This window comes from Falco peregrinus, chromosome 18, assembly GCF_023634155.1.
Source record: "Falco peregrinus isolate bFalPer1 chromosome 18, bFalPer1.pri, whole genome shotgun sequence".
Classification (NCBI taxonomy): Eukaryota; Metazoa; Chordata; class Aves; order Falconiformes; family Falconidae; genus Falco; species Falco peregrinus.
In genome coordinates this window covers 465,052-478,033 of record NC_073738.1, presented here as the reverse complement: position 1 = coordinate 478,033, position 12,982 = coordinate 465,052, and the positions used below count along the sequence as shown (strand labels likewise).

Below are 12,982 nucleotides of genomic sequence, written 5' to 3'. Positions count from 1 at the left end.
GGCGGCCCCGCCGGGACCGAGGCCGGGCACGGGGAGGTACCGGGAGGAGCCACATTTCAGCCCGGCCGCCGTTAACTGTTTGTGCCGGCCCGGGCCGAGCGGTGGCTGCCGGTGGTGGTCGGCACCGGGACGGGTCGGCATCCGGGATGGGTCGGCAACCGGGATGGGTCGGCACCGGGGTCTGGTCTGCACCGGGACGGGTCTGCACCGGGATGGGTCCGGCCGGTCTGAACCGGGGGTCGTTCTGCAGCGGGAACGGGACGAGGTCCCGGTGTGCAGCCGGTGGGTTGTACGGCACCGGGCGGGGGTCCCGCACTGCACCGGGTACAGCCCGAAGGGCCGGTCTGGCCCCCCGCAACAGACTGCGGGTCCCCACCTCCCCCAGGGGTCTGCCTGCACCGGGGAGCTGCCCAAGGTACCCCGCTTTGCTCGGGGGACACAGCTGCCTGCTGCCAGTCCCACCCCGGTACCGCCGGTGGGGACCCAGGGGACACCCTCCACCAGTGGTGTTTTTCCCCAGGGCCAGGGCGGCAGTGGCACTGCCAACAGCTGCCCAGACCCCGGGTGGGACAGTTGGGCACCCAGAGGTGGTGGCAGGGCAGCCTAGGCCAACGTCTGGGCACCCTGGGCAACATCTGGGCACCCTGGGTGACACCTGAGTGTCCTGGGTGATGCCTGAGTATCCTGGGGCAACATTTGGACACCTAAGGCAACATCTGAGCATCCTGGGTAATATCTGAGTATCCTGGAACAACATCTGGACATTCAGGGCAACATCTGGGCACCTTGAGGTGACATTTGTGCACCCTGTGTGATCTTTGGTTGTCCCGGAGCAACATCTGTACATGCAGGGCAGCATCTGGCATTCTAGGGCAATATCTGGGCATCTGGGGTGGGGGTGGGGGCGGGGAATGGGATAGTATCTGTGTATCCTGGGCAACTTCTAGACACCCTGGGGTAACATCTCGGCATCTTGGGTAGTATATGACTATACTGGGATAACACCTGGATGCCCAGAGCAAAATCCGGGCACCCCTGAGACAATCTTTAGTTAACCTGGAGCAACACCTGCATATGCAGGGCAACATCTGGGCAGCCTGGGGCAGTATCTAGGTGCTGCAGTTCAAGACCTGGGCAACCCACACAACATCTGGACAGCTGGGGACACATCTGGGCAGCCCCTTGGCTGTATTGGGGTAGATACAGCCATCCCCAAATCTTTTGGGAACACGAGGACGCAGGGATTTCTCACCAGGGACAGCCCAGCCAAGGGCAGTGCCCTGTTCTGTTTGGGTCGAGGCTCTTACCACCCCAGGAGGTGCAAAACATGTTGAATTTATTTATACAAAATGTATCTTGCTCTGCTGAAAAACTTTAGGGTAAGCAGCCACAGCCACCCCAAAAATGCACTTGCAACCCCATAACTGGGCTCGGCTCCAAGTGCTCTTCCTCCTATGGGAATTGCATTGCCAGGAATTCAGCAATGGATGCATTGACCTGGTGCAATGACTGGGATAAACACCTCTCGCTGCAAAATCCACAGCAAAGATAAATCCTGGTTGCTATCCTGCCTCTCCCGCGGCGTTGTTATTTTCTAGCCCCTGTGAGCGATTTGGAAGGAGCCCCATGGAAAGCAGCAACTCACATTCCTGGCCGCTTATAGCACAGCACGTGTCCCTGTGAATCACTGTTCGGGATTCAGGGTTGGTTTTTGCAGTGAGTCAGAGCCAGCGAGGCCGCGCCGCTGTCCCGGAGCAGAAATCCTGAGTCAGAGCTCAGAAATGGCAGGAGGTTTAAAAAGCTTTGCTGCTTTTTTTTCTGGATCTTGAATTTATAGAGGAAATATTTCCCCAGGGTACATGGGGTAGGAATTAGGAGGTTTGGGGCAGGGCACTTGGATTTGGGATTTAGAGGTGGGATTAAGGGAAATTGCCCAAACTGTAGGAAAACAGGAGCATGGGGCAATGATGGAGCATGGCACGGGGCTGCTGAGAGCTGCTTTGCATCCCCCTCCCAGCAACCAGCCCTGGGCAAGGGTCAGATCCAGGTGGACCCCAGGGAACTGCAGAACATCCTGCAGCCCCAGAGCACCTTGTACCTCCAGGTGACCCATGTCCCTACGTCCCCCATGTCCCCAGAGCACCCTGTCTTCAAGAAAAGCCCTCAGAGCAGAGGGTGAAGCTGCTTCACCCCAGGGGCTTCAGGACTCCAGATTTTGCCCCTTCCTTACTATCATAATTAATAGTTCGATAATTAACAGTAAGCAATTGCTCTGCTAGAACCCAGCTGTCCCCTGCCCCACGCAACAGGACTGTGCCCCTGCCCAGTGCCTCAGTGACATTGCTCCAGTGCAATGTCCCAGTTTCCCAGTGCAATATCCTGGTGTCCCAGTGCATTCCCCTGGAGCCCTTGGTATGTGGCCCCAGCACACTGTCCCCATGCCTGGTGCATTGTTGAAGTGCATTGTCCTGATGTCACAGTGTACAGCTCCACTGTCCCCATGAGTGGCCCAGTATCCTGGATGATTTTCCTAGTGCCCCAGAGCATTGCCCTGCCCTGCTGCCCCACTGCATCACCCCACAGGATTGCTGCACTGTCAAGGGCACCTGGCTGCGTGCTCCTGCTGCACAGCCCAGGTGGGCCAGTGCAAGACCCTATGCGCCGTCCCAGTGCACTGTCCCTGTGCATCACCCCGTGCCCTGGTGCAATGTCCTGGAGCATTGCAACACCGTTGGTGCATTGCACCGGAGCACTGTCCTGTTGCACCATCCCACTGCACCATGCCAGTGCACTGTTCCTGTGCACGGGAGCACTGCCCCACTGCACTGTGCTGGAGCACAGCTCAGAGCACAGGTTCATTCTCCTGGTACACTGGTGCACTGTCTCGCTGCGTTACCCAGTGCACTGCCCCATTGCACTGTTCTTGTGCACTATCCCAGTGCACAGGGTCACTATCACAGGGCACTGGTGCACTATCACTTTGTGCTGTGCCATTGCACTGTGTGGTGCACTGTCCTGGCACTGCCCCGGTGCACAGGGTTACTCTCCCGGTGCATGGCCCTGGTGCATAGTCCTGGTGCACAGGGTCACTCTCCTGGTGCACTCTCCCAGTGCACACGCTCGTCATCCAGGTGCACGGTCCCAGTGCACGGGCTTGCTGACCCAGTGTCGCAATGCACAGGGTCATGGTCCTGGTGCGCGGGGTCCCGGTCCTGGTGCACAGTTCCAGTGCACAGGGTCCTTGTCCCAGTGCACATGGTCATGGTCCTGGTGCACAGGGTCATGATCCCGGCGCACGGGCTCTCTGTCCCGGTGCACAGGGTCCCGGTACACCTATCGAGCCGCGGGGGGGGACCTCTGCGCTGCAGTACCGCCTGTAGTCCGCAAGGGGGCGTCACGGTGGGACCGTCCCTCGCGCCCCGGCCTGCGGCGCCCTCTACAGCAACCCAGCAGGGGGCGCGCACGCCGCGCCTCACCATTGGCTGCGGCGCAGCGGGACCGAGGGGGCGGGAAAGGGGCAACACCGCCCCCTCGCAAGCGGCACGCTGATTGGGCGCGACGCGGGGGGAGCCGATAGAAGGCTGGCGCTGATTGGCCCCCACTCTCTCCCCTCACGGAGAGAGACACGCAGCGGGGCCGGTGCCAGTGCCAGTGCCAGTGCCGGGGCCGGTGGCGCCGCCATGGAGGAGGCGGGTTGCGGGGCGCAGTTCCGCGCTGCCGTTCAGGTTATCCAAGGGCTGCCCCGAAGCGGTGAGTAGGGGCCGGGAACGGGACCGGTACCGCGGCCACAGCGCCCCGAGCCCGCTCCCGGCTCCGCTGAGGCCGTGTCGCGTCGCAGGTTCGTACCGTCCATCCTATGAGGAAATGCTGCGTTTCTATAGCTACTACAAGCAGGCGACGGCGGGGCACTGCCAAGGCCCAAGGCCCGGCTTTTGGGACCCCATCGGCCGGTACAAGTGGTAAGGCCCCCGCGGGGGGTGGCCCACTTCGGGTCCAGTCCACCCCCTGCTCCCCACCTCACGGCTGCTGTCACCCACAGGGATGCCTGGCACAGCCTGGGGAGGATGTCCAAGGAGGAGGCAATGGCGGCTTATGTGGCTGAGATGAAGAAGGTGGCCCAAAAGGTAAAGGGGAGAGGGAGAGCAGCTGGGCTGGGGTGCTCAGGGGTGCTCGGTGGTGCCCGTCCCAAGCTGCGTCCCTCCCCAGATCATTGACACGGTACCCATGGATGAGATGACAGAGGAGATGTTCAGGTACTTCGAGCCGCTCTATGAGGTGATCCATGACATGCCCCGGCCCCCAGAGACCTTCTTTAAGAAGAAAGGGGGTGAGTGAGAGTCGCTGAGCCCTGCTTGTCCCTGGGGCATCACCTCTGTGCCATCCTCTTCTCTCCTGGCACATCACTCGTGCTGTTCCCTGCTTGCTTCTGCACCGGTACAGCCATCACCCCAGTGCTCTGCGCTCCCCCAGGGCACATCCTTCTGTTACTCCCTGAGGGGGGTGTCCACGTCCCTTCTGACTCCCCTGCTGTGGTGCAGCTGCAGCTGAGCTGCTTGTTTGAGCACAACCACTCAAGTGTCTCTTCAAGTGATAGAGGTGCCTCTTCAGTCTGGGCTTTCTCTGCAAAACTTTGAAGTGAGAACTCGAGATTTGGCTTCCAAATGCCCCTTGGCCCAAATCCCTGTACACAGTAGAGCAGGGGATCGGTTCCCACGGAGCACTGCTGCAGGGAGGCTGTGCTTTGTCTTGGTGCTGGCCCACTTACGGTCAGGGCAGGCTGTGTACAGGGAGCCTGGATCATCTGATGTAAACATCTGAATAGGCTGGCTAGTTTTTGCAGCAGAGTGGATGTGGAGAAACTGGGGTTGAGAAATGGGATTACCGGGACAGCCTTGTGCTAGAGAAGAGTCCTTCCCAGCCTTTTCCATGCCTGTGGCTGCTCAGATACCTCCTCATGCTGGGAGGTATCTGAGAACCTGTCCCACCCCTGGAGCAAGGCAGTCCTCGGTGTATCTGATTTGTGAGAAGCATCCAACGGAGCGAGGGGCTGGTTGTGGTGGTTCAGAAAGGTGTCGGCTACTGCAGAGCAAACCGAACACTGCACATCTGGAGGTCTGGCTGTGCCGCATCTTCAGTAGATTAGCTCAGCAGCAGATGATCTTTCAGGGTATATTCACAGGGAGTGCGTAAGCTGTCAGTGCTTTGCTAATGCTGGAACAGCACTGACAAATAGACTCCCTCCCTGCCTGTCCCCAGGCATCTGTCCTGCACTTGACAGCTACTGTCACCTCCTGCTTCCAACAAGGATGTCAAAAACATGCCTGTAAGGCTTGGCCTCAGGATGGCTGCTCCTTCCTGTGGTACCCCAGCGCTTTTGTTCTCCATTTTGATGCATAATGCTTTTAAAAGGCAAATAGACTTAATTTTTCTCTGGAACATAAAGGCTGGGTCTAAACTCCCACTTGGGAGTGTCGTACTGCATCAGCGTCACTTATAAATGACACAGTCACTTATATCTGAACCTGGTAGCGTCTGTGGAGCAAGTGAGCGCAAAGTGCCTGAAACGCTGGTGTAAACTGCTGAACTTCTTAAGCTGTTGAGTCATTTGTGTTAAAGGTCCTCAAACCCACATATAGATTTTGTGTGGTTGTAGCTTTGTTACTGATAATCCAAAGGAGAAAGGTGATTTTAGACACTGTGGCAGGTGAGAGTGGAGCATGGCAGGTGTGGGGCCCTTGGCAGCTGTGGAGGTTTTTGGGGACAGAGGTGCTGCACGGTGGCACTCTGGGCAGATTTGGTTTTATGTATTTCCGAAGTCAACACACTGTAAAGTGGCACTTGGAACCCAAATCGTGAATGGTTCAGGGTCCCAATGGATTTCCAGTCAGCAGAGCTTTCACCAGCGTCTTCTACATGTACACCAAGACTCTGAAGCAACTGGGAACCAATAATTAAGCCCTTAATGCATGGGCCTGATGCCATTCGCCAGCCCTGCAGGCACAGGGGGCCCGGTGCTGGAGCCAGGCCTGTCCTGACATGGTGACGTGTGTGGTGACGGGACCCTGCCTGCACCCACCCACCCCTGTGGGTCACAGCACACACACCGAGGAGAGATTTGGGAACGGTGGTGCTCCCTGAGCAGAGCGGCCCTGGCACTGACTCCAGTGCAGGGTGCGGGTTAAACCCGCAGGGAGTTCAGTCACCTGGGCTGGGCTCTGAGGGGTACCACAGCCGTGGGTCTGCTGTAATGATGACGGAGGGTTGGAAATGGTGGAGATGTGCAGGCAGGGCAGCGTTGCCACATCCCTGCCAGGACAGGAGCAGGGAGCAAAGTCCCAGGCTGCTGAAAGTGTGGCAGGGCTTAACCCCACGGACTCCGTGGGGCGGTGGGGAGGGCTGGATCCCTGGGCTGGCAGCTGCCCCAGGCCCTCCCTGGGGTGCTGCTGCCTGCTGGAAGCCATCGCAGGTGATGGCAGCGTGTGCTGCCTAGACAAGGCTGTCCCCAGCCAATGTTTCTTGCATTAGGCTCTGTTAGTTACCGAGGGTGTGCCATGTGCCCTGCCAGGGGACAAGGACGGTGGCCGTCACTCGTTGGTGTTTACCCAGTTGTTGGCCAGTGCTGATCCCTCTGCCTGCTGCTGCAGAGGCTTGGTGGACGGGGGCCAGCAAGACAGCCTGCATGGGGCAGACCCTGCTGACCGTTTGAGTTTGTGTTGATTCCTGGGCCGTTGTCAAACAGAGCCAGCCCCTCTCCATCTCTGCCCGGCATCAGCATGTCCCCCAGCCACTCTGGCAGTGAAGCAGTGCCAAGCCCAGCCTGCAGAGAGCCCGTGCTGCCAGGATCACCTGCAGTGCTTTAATTCTCCTCTGCCCCTTCTCCCTGCAGGCAGCCAGGAGCGGGCAGCAGACCCCAGCCAGGACAACCCAGAGAGCAGCCCAGCTGCAGAGTGCCCCGAAGACACCCTGCCCAGGGAGCAGCAGAATGGGCAGCACGTGCCAGGTTGGTCTCCCTGGTGTGGCCAGCACCTGGTAGAGACCCTGTGGAGAAGGTGCTGGTGGTAGGGCTGAGCCTCCATCCGCCCACAGAGCTGTTGGCTTCAGGCACCTCTGGTCCAATCCTGCTGGTGTTTCAGGCATTGCCTGAGTCACAGTGAGCTGGAGCTTTTCCTGGGTCTGGCTTTCAGTGCTGTTCTTGATGCCGGGGTAACCCTGGGTGTGTTGGTTTGACTGTTACTCTTACCTGTGCAAAGGGGCCTGATTCTGCTAAACCACAGTGAGAAGCGAGGGTGTTGCCCTGTGGACTGGGACAACATCACCCTGGAAGGTCCATGTTCTGGGAGGGGATGTTCTCCCTCTGCTCAAGCCAAGTCCACCCCTTCCATGGCACTGGGAGCCCCAGTGCCAAGCCCCAGCCCTCCCTGCCTGTGCCGTGGCTGACACCTTGGTCCTGGCTTGTAGAGCCCCTTGTACCCCCACCCACCCACTCCGTGTGCCTGCTTTGAGGGCACACGTGGCTCTCCCACCCCAGAGAGGCCTCTCGCTGTGCCTGGAGTTGGGTAGGGTGCTCTGGGGAGGCGCTCTTCCTGCTGCCATCCTGGCCCTCCCCCAGAGGAGCATATATGGTCACTGAGCAAGTGCCTGTGTCCAGGCCATGCCCTTCCTCCACCCTCGAGTGTGCCGGGGCTGGCAGCACGCAGGGAGCTGGGCACTGTCCCTGCCTGTGCAGTGGGGTGTGCTGCCGTGCTGGTGGCAGTTGGTGTTGTGCAAACAGTCCCCGCTCCCTGCCAGAGCAGCCAGGACCGTGGATCCTGCTGGAGGGGCTCCCCACCATGCCGAGGTTTTGGCTGGCCACCACGGCAGCCCTCTCCCCACATGTGGGCAGAGCAACCCCCCATAAAATGGCACTGTGTCAGGGCATGCCTGCCCGCGAGGGGCTTTGCGACACCGTGGACAGAAGGGGGAATTGGGTCCTTGGATCAGGGCCACAGTCTGGGCAGTAGTAACAGCTGGTTCCTTCCCCCTCTGTGCCTCAGTTTCCTTCTCCTCCTGCCTCACCTTGTGCACGCAGATGCTGCCGTCTTTCCCGCTTGTGGACCTATTGCCTTGTGGCTGCGCTGAGCTTCTGCTGCCCTTCGGACACGGCTGAAACACCTCTGCCCCACCGGTGCTGCCCGCAGCTGAGCCGTGTCCTTCCCTTCCAGGAGGTGGGCTGGCTTCTGCCACCGAGGCACTTGAGGGTAGCCAGGTGACCAGTGACTCCGAGGGGGATGTGTACTGCGATACCCTGGAGCAGATGGAGCCTGAGCAGGTAATGGAGGGCTGGGAAGCGCTGGGGTCCAGCCGCAACACGGCAGAGGCTTTGCCTGCTGCTAGCCCTGCCCTGTCTGCCCTGTACAGGCCGATCTCTCCATAACCTTGGCTCCCCCAGCTCTGCATGCCACTGCTTGGGACCATCCTGGGAGCCTGGTGGGGCTCCCCAAACCCACGGGGCCATCTGGCTGCACCCCTCTGTGCTCTGTGTCCCTCTTGGAGCCAGGTCCCTGTTGCCGAGGGGAGGCTGAGGAGCCCTCTGTGCCCCGGCACCACCCACAGCCGCCCTCAGTCCTGCAGTGTGGCTCTAATAGGGGGCACTGGTGGGCTGCTGAGGCTGAGTGAGGCCAGTAGCCTCCAGCAGGGCTGGTGCGGGGCCCTTGCTTGCACCCCTGGCAGTTGTGGTCTGCTCCCCGCTCCAGGGCAGCGCAGCTGCCACCAGCAGCATTCAGCACTTGCGCTGCTATGGTGCGGCTCAGTGGACCTGGCGGGCAGGAGGGAGGAAACCGCCTGGCTTCTCCCCGGGGCTCTTTCGCCGTCTCCAGCCTGGGCACCTCGCTTCCCTCCGGGGTCCTAGGGCTCTGCAGCCTCCGATACCAAGTGCTGACTGGTGTTGCCAGAGGGATTTGGCTTCGCTCAGCCCCATGCGCCCTCCACCACCAAAAATGCCACCATGGGGCAGGGGGAGAGACACCACCGCCACCCTGACATCACCTGCCGTGCCACCGCAGCCCCCAGGGTGGGGAGCGGGGGTCTCAGGGCCCTTCTTCTTTCCCCTTGCACAGGCTGGGCAGCCGCTGGGTCTCTCCCCAAATGGTGGCCAGGCCAGGCCTGAGCCCCCAGGGCCTCGCAGCGCTGGGCAGGGAGAGCGGCAGGGAAGCAGAAGACTAGAGGGGAGGAGCAGCGCTGGCCTCGCAGCCCCTGGCTCTGAGAGAGGTGGGTGCAGCATTTGGCTCCTGCGCGCCTTCCTGCTGCTCCCCCCCACCTCCCGGCTAGCAGGGCCAGGCGCCTGGGGGGCTGTGCAGGGGGTGGAGAGGTGAGGGCTGCGACAAGAGGGGACAGCGTTTGGCTCCAGGACCCCGGGTGGGGGTCATTCAGTAGCTGCAAGAAGTCCCGAGCATCTGCTCTCTTCACCCCTTGGTCCCCGAGCAGTTTGGTGTCTTTAGGACGCATGCCCTGCGTTGCCTGTTTCTCACAACGGTGCTAAATGGCCTAAATTTGGAGGATGTTCGACTGGCTCCCCTCTGGTGGGTGGCAGGGGGCACAGACCCCCACCCGGCTGTGCCCAGCGCTTGCCCGTGGCCCCCGCTGCCAGTGTCTGTGCCTAGTGCCGTTGGAGGTGGGTGTGCTGCGGGGGAGCTCACCCTGGAGCGGAGAGGGTGAAGCTGGGCCCTGTGTCCCTGGAGGCGCTGGCCGTGGGGACACCCTGCACCTGCAGTAGCCACCTGCTGCCGCTGGCGTTTGGGGACAGCCAGGCCCCAAGCTGTGCCACTGCAGAGAGGGGACAAGGAGCCTCCTGCCAGCCTCTGCGGCTTTCCCCAGGTGCAGCTGGGGGGGGGGGGTTCCACCCCTGGGTGGCATTGTCACCCTCACCCGGGGTGGCAGCTGCTGTCTCACCTGGGCACAGCCCACCCATCTCACCCTTATCTTTCCCTGCCGTTGATGTTTCCACAAACACCCCCGAGGCTGCTTGACCTTGGAAGGTACCGATAAAGCCAGGCTGGGCTGGGTGCCGGTGCAGGGGGGCTGGCAACAAGCCCCTGCCCGTCTCCCGCTCGCAGCACAGGTTATCCGGGTGTTTGCCGGGCTGCAGCCGGGCTGGTTTGGGGCCTTTGCTAAACCCGAGGGCCTGGCAGGGAGGCAGCTGCGCAGACAAGGCATCCTGCCGGGCCTTTGGCACCCTGCCCTCGCCAGGTGAAGCGAGGTGACCCACATGCACCGCCGTGCCTGCTGCGTCGGTGGGCTGGAGGTCGGCTGCTGCCATGGGGGGGCATGGTGGCCTGTGTCCCCAGGGACGGGCCTGGTGCCAGCTGGTGGAGGGGGACGTGGGCTGCCGGGCTGGGCTGGGAGCTCCCGGCTCTGCCAGGAGGAGCGGCAGCATGGGCAGGGCTGGCAGCGTGCGGGCAGCCTGTGGTGCGGTGCAGGCAGCTGGTGGGATCCACGGCTCACTGTTGGGTCAACCTGGGGGTCCCAGGGGAGCGTGAGGCGGGGCTCAGCCTGCCCTGCCTGATCCCAGCGGGCAGCACTGCCACACGCGCGCTCTGCCTGCCCTGCCACCCCTGAGCGGTGCCCGTCTTTGTGCCCCGCAGGTCTCTGGCTCACTGGTAGTGGCCCTGAGCTCACCCAGGGGCTGCTGGCGGAGCTGGACGCCCGCGTGGCCAGCACTGTCCAGGCCCTGCAGGACGACATGCGGCAAGTGCTGGAGCGCCTGAGCCAGCTGGAGACACTCACCTCCGCGCAGGTACGTGCTGTGCGGGGAGCTGCTGCGCGCCGATGCTGGCTGGCAGGGCCGCCGTGCCCACGCCCGTGTAGGCCGGGCTGTCGGGGCTTGGCTCTGGGCCCTGCAAACAGGCAGCCTGGGGTAGCCCAGGCGTGGAGGGACCTCGGGGTTTGGTGACACATCCCGGCGGGGCGGAGGCTGGTGCTGCTCTGATCCACCCCGAGGTGCAGCCAGGGAGCTGAGGTGCAGGCAGAGAGCCGCTGCCTCTGTCATTCCCATTGCCCCCGGCGTCCGCGCCTGGCCAGACCCCTTGCAGAAGCCCTGAGCAGGCTCGCTTCTGCCCGCTCCTTCCCTCTCACGGGGACATGGGGGCTGGAAAAAGGGGTTCCCAGCCCCACCTGCACCCCAAACTCTCTCTTTCACAGGGGGACGCAGCTGGGACTGACACTGGCCAGCCGCTTGCTCCACAGGTGAGTCGGAGGGGGAGGCAGTGTTGCGTGGTGGCCCTGCTGCCCCACGGGGCCAGGAGTCACGGTGAGGCAAGGCAGGTTGGGGAAGGGTCCCTCAGCTGGGGCGCAGGTGACGTCCCTGGGGACGTGTCCCCATTGTCCAGGCACCAGGGGCGACTGTGTTGATGCAGGACCTCCACAGGATGACAGATGTGACAAGAACTGCCGGGCTGTGACAGTGGCCTGCTGCTGCCTGCCTTTCAGCAGAGGGCTAGGAGAGTGTGTGGTCACACCGGTGACACTTTTGTCCCCTTCCCCACGCTACCTCTGTCTGTCTCCTCACCAGGCAATGTCCTCGTGGCCCCTGACGGTCTCCCCACGCACCCTGCTCTTCCTCATCACCTGGCCCTTCGTCACCCAGTGGCTGCTGCGCCACTGGCAGGGCAGGAAGAGGTGACCACTTCGTTGTTGCCGCCGCCGCTGGCCCTGGGACAGGGCGCAGGACAGCCCTGCCAGGTTGCCACCACTGCTCCTTCCCCATTCTGCTTAGCACGAGCTGGGGAAGCACCACAGGATCAACGAGGGAATCGCCTCGCGCAACCACAGGATCTCCTGTGGGCCAGGACCCCAGCCCCGAGGAGGGGGGGGAGCCACCGTGTGCCGCCAATTGCCACTGTCACTCTCAGGGTCTCGCCAGCCCCACCAGCACGGCGAAGGGACCAGCCACCTGCGGGGAGCGGGGCGTGGGATTGCCCCGATGGGATCCCTGGGGATCCCCTTGCTACCACACACCGAGGGACTGGCTGCCTGCCGCCACCGTGGGCCCAGTGCTGGGTGGGGGGCAGGGGACGGCAACCGCGGCCCCCCCAGGGACCGGTTCCATGCAGTGCTTGAACATCTGAACCTGCCAGAATTAAAGTTGCCTTTTCAGTTCAGCCCCAGCTGCGCTGCTGCAGGGAGGGGACAGCTGTCACCAGGGCCACGCCGGTGTCCCGGCACTGGGCAGAGGGGCATGGTGGCAGCTGGCAGGACAGGGCAGCTGCCAGGTCCTTGCTGCGGGGGGGAGGCTGTCCCCAGACCCCAGCCTTCTCTTTCCCACACGGGGTCCCATCCCCATTCTTGGGGTCCCCACCACCACACGGGGCTGATGGCAGTGCCGCCGCGGGGAGGGTGGCCATGGGCATCTGCCGGCACCCAGTGCAGGCAGGAGCTGCCAGCCCGAGGCCTCCAGCGCTGCCAGGCCCGGGTGACCCGGCGAGGGGGGGCGCTGCCACCGGGGCACCCACCGCCCAAACGAGCCAGAGGGCCGGGGTTGGGCTGGGGGGCTCCTGGGACCCTCCCTCGCCCCACAGCACCTGCTTCCCCTGCTGCCTATTGCTGAGAGGGCCCAGCTGGTGCGGGGGGTGGCCAGGGCAGGGCCCCCAGCGCCGTGCCGCTGCCACAGCGGGTGACACATACACACCCCCGCTCCCCGGCCACAGAGCCCCCTGCCCTGCCCGGGGGTCCCCAGGTCGTCTGTCCCACCGGGTGGCCACCCCACATGGGCCCCCACCGTGGGTCCTCCCCTACAGCCCCGCCACGAGGCCGTGGCCCCCACGGCTGGCCGTCCCTTCCCCCCCCCCGCCAGGCGCGGAGTGGGTAGGCCCCGGACCAGGCCCTGGGCCACCCTACCGCCGCCCCTGGATAAAAGGGACGCAGCTCCTTTAAGGAGGGTCTTCTTTCCGTTCAGGTTTGTTTACATCTCCCTCCGCGCGGCTGCAGAGGACGCCGCACCAGCGCAGCC

General features: G+C 62.8%; 1 protein-coding gene across 3 annotated transcripts; it reads left to right on the top strand.

The window, feature by feature from the left end:
* Positions 1 to 3,628: 3,628 nt before the first annotated feature.
* ACBD4 (acyl-CoA binding domain containing 4) lies at positions 3,629 to 12,134 on the top strand. Of its 3 annotated transcripts, XM_027783089.2 has the most exons (10): positions 3,629 to 3,750; positions 3,839 to 3,959; positions 4,040 to 4,124; positions 4,207 to 4,327; positions 6,887 to 7,000; positions 8,202 to 8,308; positions 9,096 to 9,246; positions 10,620 to 10,771; positions 11,176 to 11,220; positions 11,546 to 12,134. In XM_027783089.2, exons 1-10 carry the CDS (start codon positions 3,681 to 3,683, stop codon positions 11,654 to 11,656), a joined length of 1,077 nt encoding a protein of 358 aa, XP_027638890.1. In that variant the 5' UTR covers positions 3,629 to 3,680; the 3' UTR covers positions 11,657 to 12,134. The 3 variants fall into 3 exon arrangements, with proteins under 3 accessions (XP_027638890.1, XP_027638891.1, XP_027638892.1); XM_027783090.2 differs by lacking the exon at positions 6,887 to 7,000; XM_027783091.2 differs by lacking the exons at positions 8,202 to 8,308; positions 9,096 to 9,246.
* Positions 12,135 to 12,982: the final 848 nt, after the last annotated feature.